Below are 25,155 nucleotides of genomic sequence, written 5' to 3' on the forward strand. Positions count from 1 at the left end.
ATTTCATGCTCTCTCTCTATATATAAACATAAAGAGAACATGAAATGAGGCCTGCTGCCTCAGTCCACAAACGCCTCTCTGCTCTCAGCCTCCCGATCTTCACAATGACTAACCAGCTGCCTATGAGAAACCTACAAGCAGGGCATGAAAATGACAACCCTCACTTCTTGTCACTCCCCAGCAACTGATCTTCAGAGGCCTGCTGCCTGGGAGCCTGGAAATTAGACCCCATTCCTAGTACCCGTTGATTGCTTTATCTTTCATGGATTTGTCTAATGCTCTTTTAAAGCTGTCCCAGTTGGCAGCCACTGCTCCATCTTACTGCAGTGAATTCCACGGTGCAGCTGTCTGCCCTGTGAAGAAGCACAGGCTTCCATTGGCCCCGAATTTCATACCATTCAGTTCCATTGGATGACCCTGAGTTATCAAAGGGAGAAGCCCATCTACTTCCTTGACATCACACATATTTTTAGAACCCTGTCATATCCTCCCCTGATTTATAACCCCCCCCCCCAAAAAAATTATTTATTCCCTCTCCCCAATGTTGTAATATTTCTTTGTAGGGGAGTTGCTCCAATCCCCTAATCCAGGCACAGGCAAACTCAGCCCTCCAGATTTTTGGGACTACAACTCCCATCATCCCTAGCTAACAGAACCAGTGGTCAGGGATGATGGGAGTTGTAGTCCCAAAACATCTGGAGGGCCGAGTTTGCCTATGCCTGCCCTAATCATTTTGGTTGTCATTCCTGCACCCTTTCCAACTGTACAATATCCTTTTATTAAGACACAGCGATCAAAACTGTGCACAGTATTCCAAGTGCGGCCACTTACAAGTGTTGCAGTAAATGGTTTTTTATGTAATATTTATCCTGGGCTCAGTTACAAAAATCCAAACCATAATCCAGGTGATAAATACTGCTAGCACTTAAGTGCCACTTCAAAGTAGTATTTGAGTTACTCGCTTTGTTGAATGGATGCTGACCCTTGCTTCCTTGTTGAATTGTATATTTTATTAGTGTGGTTGTTTTTTTAAAAATGTTTTGTAAGACACTTTGGAGGTGGGATTAAAAAGTGCTTTAAATATCATCTCGGTTGTGTGCTTTGCCTTCCCATCCAGTCACCCTAGTAAAGTGCCACAAGCGCCCTGAATGAAATAAATGGAGAAAGATGGTTTAAGTGTGGCAAATATGAGCAACTCTTTGTTCAGAGCTCTGCCCTCATGACTCAGCCCATAAGAGGGAGACGTCCTAGGTGGATTGGAGGAAAAGTCACACAGGAGACACACCCTGTGGGTGTCTTTAGTGTGGGAGAAGCTTCACTGTCAGCTCAGCTCTGAGAACCCACAGGGGAGAAAGAGACACCATGGATGCTCTCTGTGTGGGAGAATATAAGAACGTAAGAAGTTGGTTGGTTGGCATCTGTTGTGTCTTGGGAGACAATGGAGACCCTTCTGGAAACTGCAGAAGGAGCAAGTGCTGTTGTGCTCAGGCTCTGTTTGCTGACTTCCCACGGGCATCTGGTTGGCCACTGTGAGAACTGGGAGCTGGGCTAGATGGGTCATTGGCCTGATCCAGCAGGGCCTTTCTTAATATTCTTGTGCTCTTTTTTTGTTGGGGAACAGGTTCCCCATCCCTGAGGGAAGAGGACAAAAAAAGAGCAGCCATCTAAAGGCCTTTCAGGACCCTGGACAGGTCCATTGGGTGCAGACTACTTGGTCTGATAGCATCGCACATCCAACTGATTGCAGCACCGCCAGTTCCTGGGAAAGCGGAGAGCTTCAAGGGGCAACCTCTGGGGCTGGAGCCAAAGACTGGGTCAGTTCTGAGCTGGTCTCTTGCCCTGTGCCTACAAACAAGCATTGCGGAACGCAAAGTCTCTGGACATTGAGGGTTCTGGTATCTTGGCAGAACCTGGAGGCTCTGCCTTTTGGGGTTCTGGTTCAATGCCGAGTTGAAAGTTGGGACCTGGGTCCAGCAACCTCTGTAGCTGCCTCTCCTGACTTGGTTGGCTTCTCCTCTGCCATATCTGGATCCTTGCACCTAGAAGATAGGAAGCTGCCATATACCAAATGCGACGGGAGAACGCTTCTCCTGACTTTTGTTTGGTCCGTTGCAATGGATCAGGGCATCAGTCTTGCTTGCATTGCAGTAGAAAACCAGTCCCTCTGTAGCCCTGACCCAGTTTGTGGCACACAATGCAACAACAGGCTTTCTGATTGCAGAGACTTGAAGGGTGCTTGCATTGATAAACGCTCTGGCAACCAGGAAAACCCGTTAAATCGTTTCCTTAGGGATGAGTGTGACTCCAAACAAGCACTGCTGCCTTCGTAGGCTTCATTTAGGACACTTAGGGATTTGTAAAATAAAGCTTGTTCCCTTCCCTGCATGCTGGAATTTGTCCCACATGTAGGCAAGATGATAATCTTGAAGCCCATCTGGAAGGAATATTGCAAATACATGCACCCAGGCATATACATTTGCTCTCCACTCTACCATATACCGTATTTCGCATGTATAAACCGCTTTCAGGTTGTGGTTGTTGTTATTTTTTAAAAAACAAGCAGTATATAAATTTTATGAAACAAAATGAATGGCATGGCAAGAGCCTTGCCAATCACACTGTAGGTAGAAATTTTGCAGTCTTTCTCTATTTCCTAGGAGTGACATAACTCCAGTGTTTAATTTTCCTTGTAGACTAGGGTCTCTCATTTCTTTAGGCTAGGAAGATGACTGCGTTAAGCTATTGGTTTAAATGCACCTGTGACCTTATGTTTATGCTGCACCATATTATCCAGCTGATGATTAATTTCTTTGTTGTTTTATAATAAATGGGTGCTTCTCTTGGCTGCCCAAAGAAACCTTTGATGTGGTCTGAATCAACCGTTTAAACATTTTCTGAACAACCCTCAATGTGAGTCCTGCATAAGTTTCTATCTCGTTTTTCAGGGAGGTGAAGGGCATGCGTGAAGGGCCCACACGCTCCTAGAATTGTAGCACAGGTTGGATCATTGATCTAGTCAATTCAGTACTGTATTGACAGAAACCTCTCCTGGCCCTAGCTAGAAATGAAAGAGATTGGACCCTTGTATTGCCTGTATGCAAAGCAGACACTCTGCCCCTGAGCCGGGGCAGAGATGGCCACCAAGATGGAATCTACGCACCTATAAAAAAACCCTGTGAAAATGCTTTTTTTAAAAAGGTTTTGAAAAAGACATTGAATTTTGCCTAGCTCACTGTCGCCATCTAGCATCACATTTGTATACTGCACTTGACAACACATTTAAAACATTTTGTTTGCAGCTGTGTAGATGAGTCCCAAGTTGCAGGACTTCAAGGAGGAGGAGGAGGAGGAGAGAGAGAGAGAGAGAGAGAGAGAGAGAGAGAATTGGACAAGTCTATACATGGTTACTAGTCATGCCAAGGGTATCATATTAAGGTTCATAAATAGCAACACCCTAGAGGTCCCAGGCCCTAAGGAAGTCAGATTAGCCTCAACCAGAACCAGGGCCTTTTCAACACTGGCTCCGGCCTGGTGGAACGCTTTTTCCTTTCTCTTTCTGTGATGGAACTCCTATTTGGGGACTTCCCTGGCTTTTTTCTGGCCCACATAGGACCAGTCTGGATAGTTGGCCTTGGTGAAGATTTGACGTTTTCATCCCCAAAAAGTTTTTGATTTGAGTTTCTACTGAAATGAGGCTGCATTTTAATGTTGTACTTTAATCTTGTTTTTAAGTTTTATTTTAATCAATTGTTTTTATACCTGGTGTTAGCTGCCCTGAGCCCGGTCTTGGCCGGGGAGGGCGGGGTATAAATAAAACTTATTATTTTATTTATAATTTATAATCTATATAATATATATAGATTAGCTTCAACCAGAGCCAGGGCCCTTTCAACACTGGCTCTGGCCTGGTGGAATGCTCTGCCTCATGAGACCAGGGCCCTGCAGGATCTGATTTCTTTCCACAGGGCCTGTAAGACAGAGTTGTTCCACCTGGCCTTTGGCTTGGAGCCAATTTGATTCCCTCCCCCTCTTCCTTTTTCCTTTCTCCTCCTGTGATGAGGCTGCATTTTAATGTTTCAATATTTTAATGTTGTATTTTAATCTTGTTTTTAAGTTGTATTCATTCAACTTGTTTTTATTATTGCTTGTTAGCCGCCCTGAGCCCTGCCTTGGCTGGGGAGGGCAGGGTATAAATAATTTTATTATTATTATTATTATTATTATCATTATCATTATCATTATTATTATCATTACCACCTCCAGGATCAGAGGCAGCAAAGTTTTGAATGCCAGCTGCTGGGGAGCAAGAGCAAGAGGAGGCTACTGAGCTCATGGCCTGATTGTGGGCTTCCTGGAGGCTTCTGATTGGTCACTGCAGGAAAGAGGATGCTGCGCTAGCTGGGCTTTCAGGCTGATGGAGCAGGGCTCTTCTTATGGGTACTTCCTTTCTCACTTTCTCATAAACTGAAAAGCACAGCACAAACCTCCCACTTCAAATCTGGCAACGTTTTGTAGGTTTCATCAAGATCGAGGGATTTGCATTCCCCCAGCCTTACTCAGAAGATTATTATGAGACTCAAAGCACACTATAAAGCACTGCATTTGTTTATTGAATGATCATACAGTTTATGGTTATTTGTGACCATTGTAAATGTGGCAAGACTCACAGCTTGCCTGGTTTTTAAAAACTCAAATCTTCCCAAAATAATGTAAGGAGTCCAGTCACGTTTATCTCCCCACAAATGAAGGAGGGAGGCATAAAAACTGAAAGGGAAAATACACATACACACACACACAAAAACCCACAATCCAAACTGATAACATTCCTAAACAGTGTGAATGAGAACCATGGATTCATGATCCATGAACATGGATATTGTATATTTTGTTCTGCTTCAGAGTGGAGTTTCATTAGTTCATTTTCTTCTAAAATAACAGGTGCAAGAAAATATGTGCTTCAATCATTTTCATCGGTGCTCCACAGGAATGGAAACAGTTAAATGCGTTTGCACTAACTAGGGCTGCTGGTTTGTTTGTTCCATCCTTTAGCACCAGTATAGCAGGCAGAAGTTCAGAAGGTGCTGCTTTTCCAGCATGGAGATGACACAAGCTGCATGTTTTGTCTGTGATGCATTTGTTAAAGGCACTGCAGAAAGATCATAATCATATTACTTTGACAAACATCTCTTTAATTGTTCATCTTTCACTGCTCACAGTAAGAGAAACCAACCAGTTCTCCACATAATATACTCTACATCCCCTAAGCCTCTGCAATTCCTACTGTCATCCCATCTGTAGTTGCTTCTGCGAGGTCAGGGGAAGTTACTTCAGTGTAAGTGCGATTGGCATCAGGTGGCATACAGGTCCTTATCAATGTCAATGGAGCAACAACAAGATACAGAGGGCAAAATGCCAGCCATTTCTGCCCTTCACCAAAGCTTTCTGCAAGCAACTTTGTTTCCAAAACCGGTGTGGTGTAGTGGTTAAGAGCGATAGACTCGTAATCTGGTGAACTGGGTTCGCATCTCTGCTCCTCCACATGCAGCTGCTGGGTGACCTTGGGCTAGTAACACTTCTCTGAAGTCTCTCAGCCCCACTCACCTCACAGAGTGTTTGTTGTGGGGGAGGAAGGGAAAGGAGAATGTTAGCCGCTTTGAGACTCCTTCGGGCAGTGATAAAGCGGGATATCAAATCCAAACCCTTCTTCTTCTTCCAGGCAAAACTCAAGGTGCTGATGATAGTGTTTGCAGCCCTAAGTGGCTCAAACCCCAAATGCCTTCTCCCCTACAGACTCTCCTGGGTGTTAAGAACAGCAGACCGAATCACAGAATTGTAGAGCTTCAAGGGATACCAAGGGTCATCTAGTCCAACCCCCTGCAATCTCATCTAAAGCATCCCTGACAGATGGCCATCTGACCTCTGCTTAAAAACCTCCAAGGAAGGAGAGTCCATCAACTCCTGAGGGAGATCGTTCCACTGTCAAACAGTTCTTAACTGTCAGAAAGTTCTTCCTGATGTTTAGTCCGAATCTCCTTTCTTGTAACTTACTCCCTAGAAAGGGAATTTAGAATTGCAACCCAAAGAAGGTGAGGTTAGAGAGGGCGGACAGCTATACTGCTCCTGGATATAGCAAGCTGGTTTTTGATCTGGAAGAGGCGATCCCAAACTGTGGTCTGTGGACCACGAGTGATCCCCATGCTTCATCCAGGTGGTCTGCAGCATGTCAACATTAAACATTTGCTGTAATTTTCAGCTGTATCTTTTTTTATTGCGTCTCTTATTTCTAACATTGTATATTATTGCATTCAAATTGCAATTTGACAGAAGCAATGAAAAGGCAACGGAAAACCATTCAGTGTTTAGCACAGCACAATTGCTACGACAGGCAGAAGAAAATCAGTAGGTGGTCAACTAAGACCTGAAGCAATTTTCAGGCGGTCGGCGAGGCAGTGCAGGGGCAGGTTTGGGAACCACTGATGTACAAAGACCCATGTCCTTCAACTTCTGCCTTTGCTTGTTGTGTAGAGTTTGGCAAATCCTCCCTTCTTAGCCTCGACCGGAAAAGGGGCTTGCGAGTAACAATCAGAGCATTTGCAACAGGGATTGTGCAGAGCCAGTGTGGTGTAGTGGTTAAGAGCAGTAGACGCGTAATCTGGGGAACTGGGTTCGCGTCCCCGCTCCTCCACATGCAGCTGCTGGGTGACCTTGGGCCAGTCACACTTCTCTGAAGTCTCTCAGCCCCACTCACCTCACAGAGTGTTTGTTGTGGGGAAGGAAGGGAAAGGAGATTGTTAGCCGCTTTGAGACTCCTTCGGGTAGTGATAAAGCGGGATATCAAATCCAAACTCTTCTTCTTCTTCCTCAAACCCAGCTTATCATGTGGAATGGTGCGATCTAGGTGCATTTGAATACCCCAGAGGAAGGAAGACTAGAATTCTCATCATGAGAGTGTCCATTTCAAGTTCGCCTCCTAAGAATAAGCAAGACATTCCATGAATTCCCGGGAAGACCATTAAGAGCATCTCACGCCTTACAGTCTAAGAGGAAAATTTATAAGCCGGCACAGCTTTTCTGTAATGAATGCAGGGATACAGTTGCCCCAAAAACTCTTGTTCTGAAAGCAACAACAATTAGATTAACCATATTCATCAAACAAGGTTAACGGCAGCAGCAGATCAAGTTCTGGGCGCAGCTGTCAATGTTTCCCTTTTTTAAAGGGAAATTCCCTTATTCCGAATAGGATTCCTTGCAAGAAAAGGGGGAAGTTGACAGCTATGGTTCTGGGGAAATCTTGGATTCCTTTAGAGACATCCATGGTGTAGGATGGTACAACAAAGGCTACAGCAATAGACAGGGTAATGTCCACCAGCTAGACTTTCTCCTTGTCAAATGCCAGTGATGACAATGAACCTAACTTTCCATTTTGGAACGGAAGACTTTTATTTTATAAGCACCTGCCTGGCATTCCTCTGCCCCATGTGAATTTTCTGGTGCCTTGTAAGATGCGAATTCCGATTGAAGCTCTTCCCACATTCGTGACACTCGTATGGTTTTTCTCCCGTGTGGATTCTCTGGTGTTTCGTTAGACACGAACTCTGACGGAAGCTCTTCCCGCACTCCAGGCAGGTGTACGGCTTCTCACCGGTGTGGATTCTCTGGTGCAGAATGAAGTCCGAGATCCCCCGATAGTTCTTCCCGCACACGGCACACAGATAAGGTTTCTCCCCCGTGTGGATTCTCTTGTGGACGACCAAGTGAGAGCTCTGCGTGAAACACTCGCCGCACTCCCGGCAAATGTACGGCTTTTCCGCCGTGTGGATTCTCTGGTGCCTGATCAGGTGTGAGCTGACGAGAAAGCTCTTCTCACAGAAGGAGCATTCGTAAGGTTTCTCCCCCGTGTGAATCCGCTGGTGAGCCACAAGGTTGGAGCTGACGCTGAAGCCTTTCCCACACACGGGGCATTTGTAGGGCTTCTCGCCCGTGTGGATTCTCTGATGTGCGATAAGAGTCGAGCTCTGCGAGAAGCTTTTCCCGCACTCAGGGCAGGTGTAAGGCTTCTCCCCCGCGTGGATCCTCCGGTGTTTCACGAGGGCAGAGCCGTCGCTGAAGCATTTCAGACACACACGGCAGACGTAGGGTTTTTCCCCGGTGTGGGTCCTCCGGTGCCTTATGAGAGGGGAGCACCGCTTGAAACATTTCCCGCAATCGGGGCAGTTGTAGGATTTCGCCGGCTGGGGGACCTTTTTCTTCTTCACTGCTCTCTTGCTGAGATCAAGGGCAGTTTCCTCGCGATGGGAGGACTTGCGCTTCCTCTTCTTTGGCGGGCACGCCGGCGGCAATTCAGGACTGCACTGAATCGCGCAGCCTTCCTCTCGATCCAGGCCTTCGGAAACGTCGGCACCTGGTTTTTCTGGCAAAGCATCTTGCAGAATCTCCTGCTCGGTTCTTTCCTGGAGAGATGTCTGTGCCTCGCTCTCGCTCAGCATTTTTCACCTGCTGGGAAAGAACAGATCCCCAAGTCTGAGATTTTACTCCAAATCACTTGTCCTTCATCCATTTCAGGTCCATGACATACATTTGACCAGGGGCATCGTTTGAGAGGGTGACCGAGGGAGTCTGAAAGTCCTGGAGGGTCTTTTGCCCCAGACCCCAAAACTACTGCCCCCCTTCCCATCTTCATTTAAACTTTTGTTTACAAGGTGTTCAGAACCACCAGAAAACACAGTGCTATTAAGTGCCATTATCAGTTGTCCAGAGGTATCTATGCTTCTCCTGGTATGCCCCACAGAGGACCTTAAGGTCCACAAACAACAACATTTTGGAGGTCCCAGGTCGCAAGGTGGTTAGATTGGTCTCAGCTAGGGCCAGGGCCTTTTCAGTACTGGCCCCGACTTGGCGGAACGCCCTGTCACAAGAGACTAGGGCCCTGTGGGACTTGAAATCTTTCTGCAGGGCCTGCAAGAAAGAGCTGTTCCACCTGGCCTTTGGTTTGGACTCAGTCTGACCATTATGTTTCCCTCCCCTTATGGTCTTGATTTATCAGCTACGTACTTTTAAAATGAGGCTGCATTTTAAATTGCATTTTAACTTGTATTTTAAATTGGTTTGTTGTTTTTTCATTTCCCCCTATTATGTTTTTACTGTGATTTTATTGGTGTTAGCTGCCCTGAGCCCAGCTCTGGCTGGGGACGGCGGGGTATAAATTATTATAAGCATACGATATACATTTTCTGCCCATTTCTGCCGTGTGCTGTACCCCGAGTCCTTTTAGTGCCTAGCAATTCAACATGCTAAACAGAACCCCAGCTATGGCTATGGCTATGCCCTGCCTCCACAGTCAGAGACAGTACAATGGTTCTGAATATGAAATAGCAGGAAGGGAGAGGACTCTTCTGCTCAGGTCCTCCTTTGCAGCGTCCACAAAGGTGTATGTCTGGCCAGAGTAAACACAGGAAGCTGGACTAGACGGGCCACTGGCTTTCTTCTTATGTTAACCCAGCTGTTTGTTTGTTTTTAACCCAGTAAGTGTACAGGTTCCCTCTTTTCTTACTCTCCCTGTTAAGTCTAAGGACATAGTTACAGTGCAGTCATATTTGTTGCACAGCCAATCCAGGTTCTCCATAAGCAAATGCTACAAAATTGAGGCTGGGCGAGAGTGGAGATGGAAATCTTTTGCAGAATTTTTATAATCTTCTAAATCGTACCGCGTCGTCAATATGCACGGTGCTTCACAAAGCACAAGCAAGTAAGATCCCTGCCTGGAGGAGCCCACAATTTGAAATTCAACCTAGAGGAGACAACAGAGGTAAAAGGAGGGAGGAGTTATAAACCGGGGAAATAGTGGCACAATGGGTCAGTGAGTCTGGCTGTTAAGCAGAAGGCTGGTGGCCGCTGGGGCAGCTGTGGGCAAAGATCCCTGAATTTCAGGGGGTTGGTCTAGATGACCCTTGGGGTCCCTTCCAATTCTATAATGCTAGGATTCTAGGCATTCATTTGTGTCATGCATATTTAGGCTCAGGAGTGGGGAAAGCCAAGTTTAAACCAGCTCCATCACAAAGCCCAGTGGGTGACCTTGAGGCAGTCACGCTCTCTCAGCCTAAGCTACCTCACAGGCTTGTTGTTGAGGATAAAACGAGGAGAGAACATAAAGTCACCTTATGCTGGGACAACTGGGACTTTAAGGAAGAATGGGAGCTTTTTCACAATTCATCTAAAAAGATAACAAAATGAATTGGACTCCTTGGCAGGCTTTGAATAAACATACACAAACTTATTGGTTGGTAACATGGTAGACAGATAATGTAAGGATATGTATAATTTTTAGAACATGCAGAGAATAATAGGTGCTGAGAAATCAGAGAGAGGTGCTGAGGGAAGTCTCTTGGAGGGGTTTGAAGGGGGGTGGAAAAAAGGGGAAAAATAATGAATATGATATGTTTTGATAATTTGTTATGTGGAAATTATTAATAGAAATAAATAAAGTCATGCTGAATAAGACCGTCTAGCTCCATAAAGCTTATTAGTGTCTACTCTGACTGGCAGTGACTCTCCAGAGTTCCAGACCTTTCTGCAGATGTCAGTGGCTGAACCTGGCTGGGGACTTTCTACCTGGAAAGCAGGTGTCCTGCCCACTGAGTGACAGCCCTTTCCCACATAGGCCACTTTGAACTCCTTGGAAGAAAGGGAGGCTAGAAATGTGACAGACAAGAGAAGGGTCCCAATATCTCAGCTGGAATGGCTCAGCCTGGATAGCTCAGCTGGCCAGAGCGTGGTGCTTATAGCGCCAAGGTTGCAGGTTCAAACCCCATATGGGACAGCTGCTTATTGCAGAGGGTTGGACTAGATGATCCTCGGGTCCCTTCCAACTCTATGGCTTTTCTCGCACTGCCAGGAAGGCAAGCCGCCCCTGGCCAAACTCCTTTTCCTTCTCTCCATCTGTTCACCCTACAGAATGATCCTTAGTGCTTAGGCTGGATGGGGATCTCTAGGCGGAAAGAGAGAAGGGGGCTCGTGCGCCTTTAACAGCAGCGCGGAAAAGGCAATTGCAGCAGCTGTAGCAATGTCATCTGCTGACATTCCCTCCGCTACACAACTATTAAAGGTACAGGAGCCACCTTCCTGCGTCTCCTCGCCCCCGAGATCCCTGCCCTGAAGCGACCTACTCGCACCCATGGACTGGCACCCACCGTCCGATTCCTCCTTTGTCCATTCATTCCCCACAAGTGGTGCAGCGAGCGGTCTGGGGACATCTGATGCTGCAAGAAGTACGGAAGCGAGCGGCGGAGATGCTCGATCCCTTGACTGGAAGACCATCGCGACGAGACCCCCCTACCCCACCCCACCCGGCTGCAGCGCGTACCCCAAAGAATCACAAGCCCAGCCTGCCCGGGATCCCTCGCCTCCCTCCCTCCCCTTCTCCTCGAGTGCCGGGAGATGCCCGCCCCGTCGCACCCCCCCAGGAGTGCAAAAGAAGAAGAAAAGCGCTTTCCCCTTGCCTTGGGTGGGGGTGGGACCCTCGCCAAGTCTCCCTCTTCTCCTGCCGCATTTACCGCGGACGTCGCTCCAGCTGCTCAGGGGTTAAAGAGCCGCAGATCCCCCCCGCGGGGATGTGGGAGGAAGGAGGAGAGAGAGAGACAGTTTCCCGATCTCCCTCGGGCTCTGGTAAAGCCAGGGATGGAGGGTGGGAGGAGCAGATGAGGAGCCAAGGGGTCTTTTTTTGGAAGGAGAGGGGTCTTGGTTTGGGCCCTCTCCAAAAGCGGCCCCAGCGCCGGCTGAGCGCACCCGACCGTGCGCCTTGCGCGCAAACCTCCCCAGCAGCGCCTCGGGAGCCCAGCGGCCTCGATCCGCTCCTCGCCCCCTCTCTCGCCCCCGCGTCGTCCGCTCCCGCAGCGGCTCCTCCCACTCGGGCGCTGGGCTCCAGCCCCTTCCTGCCGGCTGTCCATTCCCGATTGCAACCCGGCCAAGCTCCGAGCCGGGAGACAGAGGAGGAGGAGGAGGAGGACAGCTTGGCGCGCGCCCCGAAGACGGCGCACCAACTTTGGGCGCACGTTTGCCTTTAAGAAAACCAACCCCGCTGGCCCCCCCCCCCGCTTGCATTAATGCACAAAGCCAGGATCTCTGCCTCCCACCCCAGGCAAATGACGCAGGGAGCCGTGTAGGAACAGCTTTCCACGTTGGGGTAATTTTCTCTCTGTGTGTGAGAGAGTCCGGCTCGGCAAGAAAGTTGCAGCCGCATGAGTGCGTTTTGGTCATTCAGTCTAAAGAGACCAGGTGTCTGGACATGAACACAGGCTGATAGACAAGCATTATTTGTGGGGATGTGTGTGCTCTGTGATTCTTGGTAATATTAATGTCCTGTCTTTTCCGCAGACTGGGTTAATACGGATGAAATGCAAACAGCTAAAAAGCAATTAGAATCGTAGAGTTGGGAGGGACCCCAAGGGTCATTTAGTCCAACCCCCTGCAATGCAGGAATCTCAACATATCTCAATTTATATTATTTGTACCCCACCCATCTGGCTGGGTTTCCCCTGCCACTCTGGGTGGCTTCCAACAAAAATTAAAAATTAAAAATACATCAAAATGACACACATTAAAAACTTCCCTGAACAGGGCTGCCTTCAGATGTCTTCTAAATGTCAGGTAGTTTTTTATTTCCTTGACATCTGATGGGAGTGCGTTCCACAGGGCGGGCGCCACTACCGAGAAGGCCCTCTGCCTGGTTCCCTGTAGCTTTGCTTCTTGCTGTGAGGGAACAGCCAGAAGGCCCTCACTGGGCCGAGGCCCTTTACCTGAAGACTCTGCTCCGAGGAAGGAGAGTCCACCACCTCCAGAGAGAGACCAGAAAGTTATTCCATAATGTTTAGCCAGAATCTCCCTTCTTGTAAACGCTAATAGAATTAAACTCTAACAGAATTAAAGCAACTCTGTGGAAATGCAGATAATGAAAACAGTGTGGTTTTTCTTTTAAAAGCTGTCAGTTCCCAAAGGCCTGTTGGAACAAGGCAGTCTGCGCCTGCCAGTGGAAGAACAAAGAGGGAGCCAGTCTAGTTTCTTGAGGGAAGGAGTTCCAAAGCCTGGGAGCAGCCACCGAGAAGGCTCTGTCCTGCATCCCTCCACCCAGCGTGTCTGTGAGGGTGATGGGCCTCCCCTCCCTGCAGATTTCAGAGACTGGGCAGCTTTGAATGGGAGAATATGGAATATCATGCAGCCTGGGCCTGCCCTATGCCTTCTAGCCTTGGATTTCCTGTTATGGAGAAAGGAGTTGGGCTAGAGGTTGTACAAGACCTAGTGTATCTGAAGAAGTGTGCATGCACACGAAAGCTCATACCAATAACTAACTTAGTTGGTCTCTAAGGTGATACTTGGGACGCGGATGGCGCTGTGGGTAAAACCTCAGTGCCTAGGACTTGCTGATCGTAAGGTCGGCGGTTCGAATCCCCGCGGCGGGGTGAGCTCCCGTCGTTCGGTCCCAGCTCCTGCCCACCTAGCAGTTCGAAAGCACCCCTAAGTGCAAGTAGATAAATAGGTACCGCTTTATAGTGGGAAGGTAAACGGTGTCTTCGGACAGCGCTGGCCCCTGGCCTCTTAAGTGAGATGGGCGCACAACCCTAGAGTCGGACACGACTGGCCCGTACGGGCAGGGGTACCTTTACCTTTAAGGTGATACTGGAAGGATTTTCTTTATTATTTTATTTTATTTATTTTGTTTTGTTAAGACTCACTTCCAGTTTGATAATGTGTGGTGTCTGTTCCTCTGGGGCAAGAGTTTCCATATCTCAGAATATAGGCTTTCTTTCTTTCTTTCTTTCTTTCTTTCTTTCTTTCTTTCTTTCTTTCTTTCTGCCCTGCAACCAAATGTATCCAAGGGGCGTGCACAAAAAACAAGAACAATAAAATAAATTGGTAGAGAAAGCTGTGACAGCTCAGTCAGTAGAGCATGAGACACTTAATCTCAGGGTCGTGGGTTCGAGATGCACATTGGACAAAAGATTCATTGCAAAATGTTGGACTAAATGACCCTCTTGGTCCCTTTCAACTCTACAATTCTGTGATTCAGTGATTGGGGGGGGGGGGATATGTGCAAGGGCTGCTCTTCCCCTATGTCCCAGTCAGGATGTTAAGATCTGCATAAGGGTTTTCCCCCCTGGGTAGATGGGTGTACATTCTTACATATGGCTAGTGAAGTTTTTTCCTGGCATGAGAGAAAGTGAAGGGAGAGGGGACTTCACTTGCTTGATGTTGCAGCCCTGTGCCCACTTACCTGGGAGTAAGCCCCATTGAACTCGGTGGGACTTACTTCTGAGTAGAAATACATGGGATTTCACTGTACATCCTGCATATCTTAAATATTTCAAGAGGGGTCTAATTTTAACAGGTGACAGCTCCTAACCTATTGCAGGTACCATTAAGCAGGCACCTCTAACTCCATAAAGCCCTCTGTCGAGTCTCCCCAGTTTTTCATCTGTCCCCCCCCCAAAATGGCTTTCTTCTTACTCTCACCCTTCTTTTTTAAATTTTCTTTCATGCTCCTGTGTAAAAGTAAAAAATGGAAATCTCCCACCCTGCTTAAAATCTTGATTTATTTTATTTTATTTTATTTATTTTTTAGAACCTTGAATTTGTATCCTCTGCACACACACACACACTGAGAGGGGGCTTTTCTCCAGGGGTCTGAACCCCCACCCCACCCCCATCAACAACCTATCCATTATGCTTGCGCTCTATCGTTTCTCTTTCATTTCTGTCACTTTACTTTAAGAAATTTCTGCAGAACTGGCCCAGCTTATGGAAAAGCCTTCCGCCACCTGCTAGCACACAACCCCACCCTAGAAGGTCTATAAAACTCATCCCATCCCACTTTTAGGTCTCTTCTAGAAGACCCTGACCTAGAAGAGAAGCCAACAGAAAACAGTAGTAGCTACAGAGGAAAAAAACAGACTGAGGTGAGTGAGATATTATTACCTGCTCCTTATTTGAGAGCCTCTGAAAGGAGGTGCTGTTTTCTAACTTTGCCTATTGTTGCTGATACTGTGTTTCCAATTAATTGTTCCTTCTGCACGTTTCCCTAAGGAACCAAAAGACAAACTGGGAGCTTCTCTGCTTCCTTTAAACCGTTCTGAGTATTGGGTTTCAATTGTTGTGACCTGTGAAGGTGATAAAAAATAGTAGCTTATATTAAGGCTTTCTCCTCTGTGTTCTGTGTCCCATGGCTGCTTCATTCTGAAGGCACTGCGATATGGGGTTCCCACCTGCCTCTGTTCCTGCATTCTTTGTTTTTATCAAAAAGACCTTGACTTTTCTGCCTTAGGAATGCAGGAAGTTATTTTCCACTGAGTCAGATTCCTGGTCCATCTGCAGCTCATTGTGGCCCATGGTAGTAGCTCGTATCCAGGATTTCAGACAGGGCTCTCTACCTTAGTCCTACTTGGAGATGCTGGGGGTTGAAACTGGCATATTCTGCATGTGAAAAAAACCACAGATGCCGTCCACTAATTATGGCCCATCCCTTTGAAACAGGGGAGGGTAACTTTTTTTGAAGGCTGGGGCAGTATTAGCAGAAGGGGAAGCGATAGTGAGGTACATATGGAGAAGGACACCCCTTTTCTGTTTCTCTCCTTACCCATTCATTATTTGTAACACACGCCCAAAGCTCATTCCCCTGCATGCTAAATACCCCCGTATACTCTCATGCAAGTGTGCACCATCTTCATTCATAATTTCATTCGTTCTCGTTCACCGTTTTCCAAACCGCCTCTTTATTCAGCTTGCAAACGGATTTGTTTGCACAACGTTTGTGGGGAGGTTTGATAGCTGGCTTTCCGGAGCGTTTTCCTATTGCTTTCCCTATTGCAAAAAAAGTTCAGTTTTGAAAGGAAGCGGCTTGGTTGCACAAGTGCGCCAAATGAGCTTCAGTTGCCAGTCATCCAAGGTTGGTCTTAAAGGGCTAGCGGCCTCCCACACAACAAAGTGACTGCTCTCTGCTCCTCACTTGCCCCCTGATCAGGTGGGGAGAGCAACACGGTCTGCTCATCAGCAGAGAAGCACTGGTAGGGTAAAGTGAATATTTCCCATTCTGGTTCAAAGGGGCTTCTGTGCTTTTAGCAGCTTGGCCTCCATAGCAGAAATGCTTCCTGCAATCCACAGAGCGGGAGGGTGTTGTTATGCTTTGATCCTGCTTGCAGATTTCCCTTAGGCATCTGGTTGGCCGTTTTGATAAAAGTATGCTGGAATAGATGGGCCAAAGGCCTGATCAAGCAGGGCTCTTAAGTTATTGGGAAACATGCAAAGTGTTTGTTTCCAACAGACAATGCCTGGCCCCCAACTCTAGTTAAATGGGGAGCCTAGATAAAAGGGAAAGACGTGTATGGGTTGGCATGTGCACTTTTAGGAACTGGAGCCCAGGGAACTCATGGAAAGAGATCTATTGGCTTCTTAAAGAGCTTCTCTTGCCCATTGTTTCTAATAACCCCCACAATATTGTTGGAGAGAGAGGTTTGGGAGATTCGGAATTAGCACAATGGTGATTGCTCCAAGCACATTAAAACTTGTTTAGATTTTTATCACCGTCACCCACCTTTAAACAAACGTTCCCCACAAAAATACTAGGCTAGAATAAATCACAGACCCTCAACTTTGGAAATAAGTGAAGATTTTACTCAGAGTTCCACAAGTTACAGCAAAGAAGTATCCACACATTGGCAGTAAAATAAAGAAGAAGGTTCCAAATGACTTGGAAAGAACTTGGTTCCATTACAAAACAATCGTGCAGTCTTTGCGTTAACGAAGATGCAGGCTGTAAAAAGATTTTCTAGAGAGTTTTCATTCACTTCAGCTTCACTGAAGAAGAGCAGAGAGCAAGAAACGTGGTTGCAGGGGAGAAAGGCTGCTGGGAGCCTGCTAAGCTACACCCACCGGCCTCTTGAGCTCAGGACTCAGGTTAACGTTTCCAGGAATGCAAGTGAGAGTCAGTCATTGTATATTACAACAAATATTTCTCATTTGCCAGGTGGTTATTTCACTTGCTCCTAATCTGCATGTATAGCTCACTGGGAGCACTTCTTTCTCCAAAGGTTTAGCTGAAGAGGAGAGGTCATTCCCCATGTGCATGGAATCATTCTCTTTAAGGAAGCTGCCTATACAGAATCAGCTGAGAGTTGTCTACACTGTCCGGCAGGTGCCTCTCTAGGGTTTTGGATAGGAGGCATTCCCAGCCCTATCAGGAGATGCTGGAGATTCCTTCCTCTCCCAGGTTCCTTGAAGACTGAAGCTGACCGTCTTTTAATACCTGTGCCTCTACCAGTTACCAAATGGGGAGAAACCAAGGAGCTGAAACTTTCCCTTCCTTGATCAGTGTTAGAGAAGGCTTCACCTGATGGATTTCTGTCTATTGGGAAGCTCCACTAGGGGAAGAAGGTCATGTCTGCAATTTCCTCTTCTGTTCTCTGGTTCTTGAATTGCATGCAGATTCTCTCTTCCCGTTTATCCACCCCCATTGTTCAGCCCGGACACTGTTGTCCAGCACCAAGGGCCTGCTGATGGTTGGCTCACTGCAAGAAGTGAAGTTACAGGGAACCAGGCAAAGGGCCTTCTTGGTAGTAGCACCCGTCCCGTGGAACATCCTCCCATCAGATGTCAAGGAGATGAGTAACTATATAACCTTTAGAAGACATCTGAAGGCAGTCCTGTACAGGGAAGTTTTTTTAAAATGTTTTATTACGTTTTTATATGCAACCGCATCAGATGGGGAGGGTACAAATAAACGGTTGTTGCTGCTGTTATTTATTAATTTTTCACAAAGGAAAAAAGGGAGGAAACTTTGCAAATGTTAACATAAACCAGGTTACTATTTCAATTGTTTTGTTCCGTGAGACCTCTGGGTATAGAATAGAATTTATTATTTATACCCTGCCCATCTGGCTGGGTTTCCCCAGCCACTCTGGGCGGCTTCCAACAAAGTATACAGTGGTCTGTTAAACATTAAAAGCTTCCCTAAAGAGGGCTGCCTTCAGATGTCTTCTAAAAGTCTGGTAGTTGTTCTTCTCTTTAACATTTGGTGGGAGGGCGTTACACAGGGCGGGCGCCACTACCGAGAAGGCCCTCTGCCTGGTTCCCTGTAACTTGGCTTCTCGCAGTGAGGGAACCACCAGAAGGCCCTTGGCGCTGGACCTCAGTGTCCGGGCTGGATGATGGGGGGTGGAGACGCTCCTTCAGGTATACTGGACCGAGGCTGTATAGGGCAGTATATAAATTCAAATAATTCAAATAATAATAATAACAGACTTCCCATCCTTCCCTATAATTTCAGGGAACAATGGAGCCCCCTAGCAACGAAGCCAGAGGGCAGCCCAGCATCAAGGTAGAGACGGAGGCCGCCATTCTTTCCATAGCCCAGCCAGCCCAGAAGAGCTACCAGTGCCTGGAATGTGGCAAGAGCTTCCGCCGAGGCCCGAGCCTCTTGACCCACCAGAGAATCCACACGGGCGAGAGGCCCTTCCAGTGCCTGAGCTGCAAGAAGCGCTTCACTCAGCAGTCGAGCCTCACCATTCACCTGAGAATCCACACAGGGGAGACCCCTTACCACTGCCCTCAGTGCGGCAGGTGCTTCCGCCAGAGCTCGAACCTCCTCAAACACCAGCAGCTGCACGCCGGGCTGAGGCCCCACCTGTGCTCGGAGTGCGGGAAATGCTTTGCCCAGCGCTCCAACCTCCTCATTCACCAGAGAATCCACACCGGCGAGATGCCCTACCTGTGCTCCGAGTGCGGCCAAACCTTCAGGCAGCACCGCAGCCTGCTCATCCACCAGCGGAGCCACCAGGCCGGCGGCGCGGCCTGGGGGTACGAGTGCCCCGAGTGCGGGAAGAGCTTCGCGCAGAGCTCCGACCTGGTGAAGCACCTGCGAGTCCACACCGGGGAGATGCCCTACAGCTGCCTCCACTGCGGGAAGAACTTCCGGTACGTCTCGAATCTCAACAGGCACCGGAGGACGCACACCGGGGAGAAGCCCCACGCCTGCCGCCAGTGTGGTGAGTGCTTCAGCCACCTGTCCAGCCGCAACACGCACGAGAGGACCCACACCGGCGAGAAGCCGTACGGCTGCGCCGAGTGCAGCAAGAAGTTCATTTCCAGCTCCAAGCTGGCCAGGCACCGGAGGATCCATTCTAAGAAGCCGCCTTTCGTCTGCAATGAGTGCAACAAAGGCTTCTTCCACCGTCCCGCCCTCAAGAGACATCTGTACCTCCACAAACCAGGTGTTCCGAAAGGAAAGGGGAGTAACGGAACAAGGAGACTTTGCTAGGCTGAGCTGAATGCCCCCAACCCAGGTAACTTGGTGTGTGTGTGTGTATTTATACCACAAGCAGGGCTTTTTTTTCCAGTGGGAACTCACTGGAACTCAGTTCCGGCCCCTCTCAGGTGGGTGCCATAATAATAATAGTAGTAGTAATAATAATAATAATTAATAAATTATACCCTGCCCATCTGGCTGGGTTTCCCCAGCCACTCTGGGCGGCTCCCAACAGAATATTAAAAACATCAAACATTAAAAACTTCCCTAAACAGGGCTGGCTTCTAAAAGTCAGATGGTTGTTTATTTCCTTGACATCTGATGGGAGGGTGTTCCACAGGGCGGGTGCCACCACTGAGAAGGCCCTGTAATCTCACTTCTCTTTAAGAACTTGCCATAGTTTGCTGTGGTCGACACAGTCAAAGGCTTTTGCATAGTCAATGAAGCAGAAGTAGATGTCTTTCTGGAACTCTCTAGCTTTCTCCATAATCCAGCGCATGTTTGCAATTTGGTCTCTGGTTCCTCTGCCTCTTCGAAATCCAGCTTGCACTTCTGGGAGTTCTCAGTCCACATACTGCTTGAGCCTTCCTTGTAGAATTTTAATCATATGACTCTTCCTCTAGTTTGAAGAGGTACCCAGTGTGGCACCCTGTTGAAATGTTGTTGGGCTACATCACCCCTGATCACTGGCCACAGCCAATTGGCCACAATCATTGGCCACATCCGGGGTTGATGGGAGTCGTAGTCCACATTTCAGCACCATGTTGGCTGCTCCTGCTCTGGTCTGTCCTTGGCATCGGTACTGGGTTGGTTTTGTAAACAGAAGTTCCACCATCTTCATGGGCTGCTTGTGAAGTTCTGGAGGCATCTAAGCTGCTGTTCCAAAATGGAATGCTCAGCTAGAAAAATCCCGCTATGCAATTGTTGCTCTTCATCTCTCAACAGAGTCACTGAAGAATTGTCAGAGAGAGTCTTTGTGGAGACCCTGAAGTTGTTCTGGATTCTGTGGGTCCTCAGAGTCCCACCTGCAGTTTCTTTCAGCGCTTGCTTGCTTGCAAAATAAACGCACACCTGCCTCCTCCACGTAGGAACTTGATGAGTTATTGAGGTCTATTCAGAATCCCTTTTTCAAGTTAATTCTTGGCATGTACTATTGCCGAGGGTGACTGGATACAAAGGAGCTTCAAAGAGTTGGTGAATCAAGAATGGAAGCTTATCACGCAGGGCTGAGAAGCACCATCTACTAAAATTCGTTTCTCCTGCCCAACAGGCAAAAATACAGATGTTCATGCCTCCTTTAATGCTGCTTGCCCTGTGGTTGTTTGAACTGACTTGGGCAAGTTGTAGTTGAATAAAGGGGACTATGGCATGGCTATAGTCACTTGGTCTCAATGCCTCCCATGTAAGTGGGATGCATTTTGGTGGCATTAACTTTCTGGCAATGTGTTTAGGATGTGGAACACATGTTTTCTACAACCTGTATAAGGAAGACTAGCAAGAGCAAATTCTGGAGAGAGGTAATAGGATCTCGGTCTCTGTCTCACAGGCGCAAACACCCACTGCTGACTCCCTTGTCTCTGTATGAGTTTCCTCACTACAATAAACGTTGAGTCACACAAAACACTGTTTGCTTCCTTCTTGGTTAGCGGGTGTAGCCAGCTAAGAAATGCAAGAGCTGTTCGGCAGTGGACTCCCTCAGGACGTTGTGGACTCTCCTTCCTGGGAGGATTTCAAAGCAGAGGTTGAATGGCCATCTGTTTTGCACGATCGAGCTGAGATTCCTGCATTGCAGGGGGTTGGACTAGAGGACATTTGGGGTCCCTTCCAGCTGTACAATTCTATGATTGGACAAGGTAATGTAGGAAAGGAACCCAAAGGGTCACTGAATCCAACCCCCTGCAATGCAGGAATCTCAACTAAAGCAAAGACAAATCTTTATTAATTTCTACAAATTAGGGTGGTAACTCTCTCCTGCCTTCACCCCCTGCCCCATTTTTTTTTAAAAAATACAGTGGTACCTCTAGTTAAGTACTTAATTCGTTCCGGGGGTCCGTTCTTAACCTGAAACTGTTCTTAACCTGAAGTACCACTTTAGCTAATGGGGCCTCCCGCTGCCACTGGACCACGATTTCTGTTCTCATCCTGAAGCAAAGTTCTTAACCTGAAGCACTATTTCTGGGTTAGCGGAGTCTGTAACCTGAAGCGTATGTAACCTGAAGCGTATGTAACCTGAGATACCACTGTACAATCCAGAGTGAAACGTGGACGATAACTAAGCCCCTGCAAAAGTGAGAAGGGACAATGGTGACAGATTTTTTTAAACAATACATTAGTCCAGGTGGGGCGAAAGATCCGCACGTGCTATTTTTTTTTTTTTGCCTATAGTGCAATCTGTTAAGGGTGCCGGAGCCTTGCTGGTGCGGGAGAACTCGATTGCCCACAGATCTCCATGTTCCCCAGCAGCACTTTTACCTTCCTTTACTCACCCGCCAGCGGTAACGTGGGGAAACCGGAAAGACCCGCAAGCTGTGCACAGAACACAGCAGCTACTGGCGTGTCTGTCACCCGAGCATGCTCAGTAGATTCGCGGAAGCCGTGTGGAAGCTTCTGCCCTTACTTGGGCAACCAGGACGCTGCTTCCGGGTGTTCTCACAATTAACCCTCCGGCCGCTGGGCCGAAATAGGAATAGATAAGCTTCGAGCTATGTGATCACATCATATTTATTGCACTCGTATTTAACTAGCCCGATCCACTCCAGAGTATTAGCGGTACACGCGAATCAAAGACATTATATGCACTGGGAAAATCATGAGATTTAAAATCATGGGGTTCGGCTTCTAGTCAGTTTCCCAAACCCCAAAATAGGTCAAAATCATACAGGTTTTGATTTCAGCATACCTAACCTGTACTAAAGAAAAAAATGGTTCCGAATGTAAGTCACTTTGAGAGCATTTCTGGCTGAAGAGAGGGGTACAAATGCTCTATATAAATATTTTTTTTCTATTAAATGTCCACATTGCTCAATTTTCCAGAAATACATTTGTACTTACGTACTCCTGCCTGAAAATCTGGAGAGCTGCTGCCAGTCCGTGTTGACAGTACTGGGGTCAACGAACCAATGGTCTGCCTCTTTACAGGGCAGCTTCCGATGTGGAAGGGGCACGACTCTTTCCAGGGTGCGTGAGGCGCTTGCTCCGGTTCAGTACAAGCCTTTCCTCTTGGGAAAGGAGGAAACTGAAGCTCTCCTTTGCAGTGGATCCATATCCATCTCGGAGGGAATGGCTTCTACTGCATGGATCAGGTCTCTCAGCAGATTGCTACAATGCACTCTGCATGGGTCCTTCTTTGGGGACCCATCTGGAAACTTAAATCAGTTCAGAGTACCCGGAGAGCTCAGTTAACCGGGGGCGGGGGGCTCACAGTTTCAGGAATGTAACCCCTATACAGTGGTACCTCGGGTTACATACGCTTCAGGTTACATACGCTTCAGGTTACAGACTCTACTAACCCAGAAATAGTGCTTCAGGTTAAGAACTTTGCTTCAGGATAAGAACAGAAATTGTGCTTTGGCGGCACAGCGGCAGCAGGAGGCCCCATTAGCTAAAGTGGTGATTCAGGTTAAGAACAGTTTCAGGTTAAGTACGGACCTCCGGAACGAATTAAGTACTTAACCTGAGGTACCACTATATATGCGAAATGAACCATGGAAAGAGAAGAAGGGGAGTCACTGATATTTTAGGGTGGTTTAAATGAATATTTTTAATTGTAAAACAGAAAATTTAATAAAAATTATATACAAAAAAATCAGAACAAAAACAACAGAATAATAATGAACGCAGCCAAGAGAAAGTAATAAGTCTTCAGGCCCTTTCAATCAGCTGTGCCTGAAACTGTATAGTCAACCAAATCATAATACAGTAATCAAAAGGCATCCTAAAAGCATACAACTTGTATGATACAAGTATCAATATGGCTTTACTGCTTAGCAGAAGGAGAACAGGCCTGAGCAGAAAAGGTCCTGTCCCGCTGGACGCTGATGTTCAGTGACAACCTCAGCAGTCAAGGAGGCTCATATGGGACAAGGACAAGGAAGAGCATGGTACCCTCCATATTAGGTCATTTAGGGCTTTAGGCTGCAATCCTATGCGCGTGAAATAAAAAAATCAAGGTCTTATATATATAATAAATGTTCATGGATGTGCCAGGCAAACACGTACACACCTTCTCACCCCTTGCCTTTTCCTGTAAGACCTATTAGTCGTTAAGAGTCGTCAGCAGGCTCATCTCAGCTATCTGCCAATCTCCCATTCCCACCACCCTTCTGAGTAATACCCCTCCCCACCTTCTCACTATATAGAAGGATCTGGCAACTTCTGTTTCAGTGTATCTGAAGAAGTGTGCTTGCACACGAAAGCTCATACCAAGAACTAACTTAGTTGGTCTTAAAGGTGCTACTGGAAGGATTTTTTTTTTTTTTTTTGACGTACACAAATGTATGGGCCACATGTCTGAGGCAGCACAGGAGGGCAGCCTTGGAGCCATTTTGACTCCCAAACTAACCAAATGTTTTCTCTGCAAGGTCAAAGGAAAATGGAAAAGCCTCCCCATTGTCTTTTCATTCACAAAACCCGTCTTAAGGGTATGTCTGTGTATGAATAGGGTGAGCCTGTGACCTGGCTCAGGAACTAAGTATTTGTCACTACGAAAGACTGGCCAGGCTCCCCAGGGTATCCAATCAAGTAAGCATTAACAGGTAACCTGCCAGACAGGAGATAAACAATGCACTCAGATTTCTGTTGTAGACCGTCCCTTCTGTGATATAGGCATGATGTGTCTGGGGGGTGGTCTTGAGCTACACCCCTTCTGTGATGTATGTATGATGTTTCTGGGGACTCCAGGGCGGGCAATTTAAAATGTTTATATAAGGGCGGGCACGCCTTTGTTTGGGGTCCTCCCAAAGTCAGAAGGTTGGCGGTTCGAATCCCTGCGACGGGGTGAGCTCCCATTGCTCAGTCCCTGCTCCTGCCAACCTAGCAGTTCGAAAACACGTCAAAGTGCAAGTAGATAAATAGGTACCACTCCGGCGGGAAGGTAAACGGTGTTTCTGTGTGCTGCTCTGGTTCGCCAGAAGCGGCTTAGTCATGCTGGTCACATGACCCAGAAGCTGTACGCCGGCTCCCTCGGCCAATAAAGCGAGATGAGCGCTGCAACCCCAGAGTCGGCCACGACTGGACCTAATGGTCAGGGGTCCCTTTACCTTTACCTTTACCTTTACCTTACCTAGTGCACACCAGGCACTGTGCGGGTATAAAATGTGCAGCTCCGTGGTGGTAAGTACACACCCCAAAAATATCAGAACAAAAAGAGAAGAGAGGATGTTTTGGGAGAGAACTTTGGACAACCTTGATGAGACTGAAATCCACCAGGGGCAATGATGGCCACTAATTTGGATAGCTTTAAAAGAGGATTAGACACTCACGTCCTACTAGTGGGCATCTGCCTGGCCGCTATGAGAACGAGATGGTGAACTAGATGGGCATTTGGCCTGGTTCAGCCGGCCTCCCTCATGTTCTTAGGTAAATAAGCATAATAATATAGCACATAGCTGGCTAGTTCTGTTTGCTGCCAGAGCACGGAAGCTGTCTTTGCCACGCTGCACACCAACAGAAAATAAAATGATGGACCAAACATTCAAGGGTACTACTGTTTAGAGCCAAGTATTTATTTAGAGGGAAAAAGGGGGCTTAAATTCACACACCCTGATTTAACACACACACACACACACACACACACACAGCCCTCAACCTCTTTAAAGGCAGGCTGGCAGACAAACAGTTAAGAGCATTAGTAGGCAAACTAAGGCCCGGAG

General features: G+C 47.4%; 2 protein-coding genes and 1 long non-coding RNA gene across 8 annotated transcripts; 1 reads left to right on the top strand and 2 right to left on the bottom strand.

The window, feature by feature from the left end:
* Positions 1-4,589: 4,589 nt before the first annotated feature.
* Positions 4,590-21,208, bottom strand: LOC308470278. The gene is made up of 2 exons (XR_013982332.1): positions 21,169-21,208; positions 4,590-5,861 (listed from the first exon to the last, which is right to left on the bottom strand). It is a non-coding gene; the product is annotated as an uncharacterized lncRNA (long non-coding RNA).
* On the bottom strand, positions 4,590-21,830 carry LOC308469968 (uncharacterized protein). 3 transcript variants are annotated; one of them, XM_080993125.1, is made up of 3 exons: positions 21,772-21,830; positions 14,965-15,146; positions 4,590-8,496 (listed from the first exon to the last, which is right to left on the bottom strand). In XM_080993125.1, the coding sequence occupies exon 3, from the start codon at positions 8,484-8,486 to the stop codon at positions 7,440-7,442; it is 1,047 nt and encodes a 348-aa protein (XP_080849251.1). In that variant the 5' UTR covers positions 8,487-8,496; positions 14,965-15,146; positions 21,772-21,830; the 3' UTR covers positions 4,590-7,439. The 3 variants fall into 3 exon arrangements, with proteins under 3 accessions (XP_080849251.1, XP_080849250.1, XP_080849249.1); XM_080993124.1 differs by lacking the exons at positions 14,965-15,146; positions 21,772-21,830 and adding an exon at positions 11,496-12,053 and having other exon boundaries at positions 4,590-8,493; XM_080993123.1 differs by lacking the exons at positions 14,965-15,146; positions 21,772-21,830 and adding an exon at positions 11,496-12,053.
* On the top strand, positions 12,095-21,256 carry LOC308469982 (uncharacterized protein). 4 transcript variants are annotated; one of them, XM_080993157.1, is made up of 3 exons: positions 12,095-12,178; positions 14,867-14,945; positions 18,308-19,564. In XM_080993157.1, the coding sequence occupies exon 3, from the start codon at positions 18,314-18,316 to the stop codon at positions 19,295-19,297; it is 984 nt and encodes a 327-aa protein (XP_080849283.1). In that variant the 5' UTR covers positions 12,095-12,178; positions 14,867-14,945; positions 18,308-18,313; the 3' UTR covers positions 19,298-19,564. The 4 variants fall into 4 exon arrangements, with proteins under 4 accessions (XP_080849283.1, XP_080849282.1, XP_080849284.1 ...); XM_080993156.1 differs by lacking the exon at positions 14,867-14,945 and having other exon boundaries at positions 12,159-12,178; XM_080993158.1 differs by lacking the exon at positions 12,095-12,178 and having other exon boundaries at positions 14,563-14,945.
* Positions 21,831-25,155: the final 3,325 nt, after the last annotated feature.

Source organism: Podarcis pityusensis (genome assembly GCF_964106645.2).
Source record: "Podarcis pityusensis genome assembly, chromosome: 2".
Lineage (NCBI taxonomy): Eukaryota > Metazoa > Chordata > Lepidosauria > Squamata > Lacertidae > Podarcis > Podarcis pityusensis.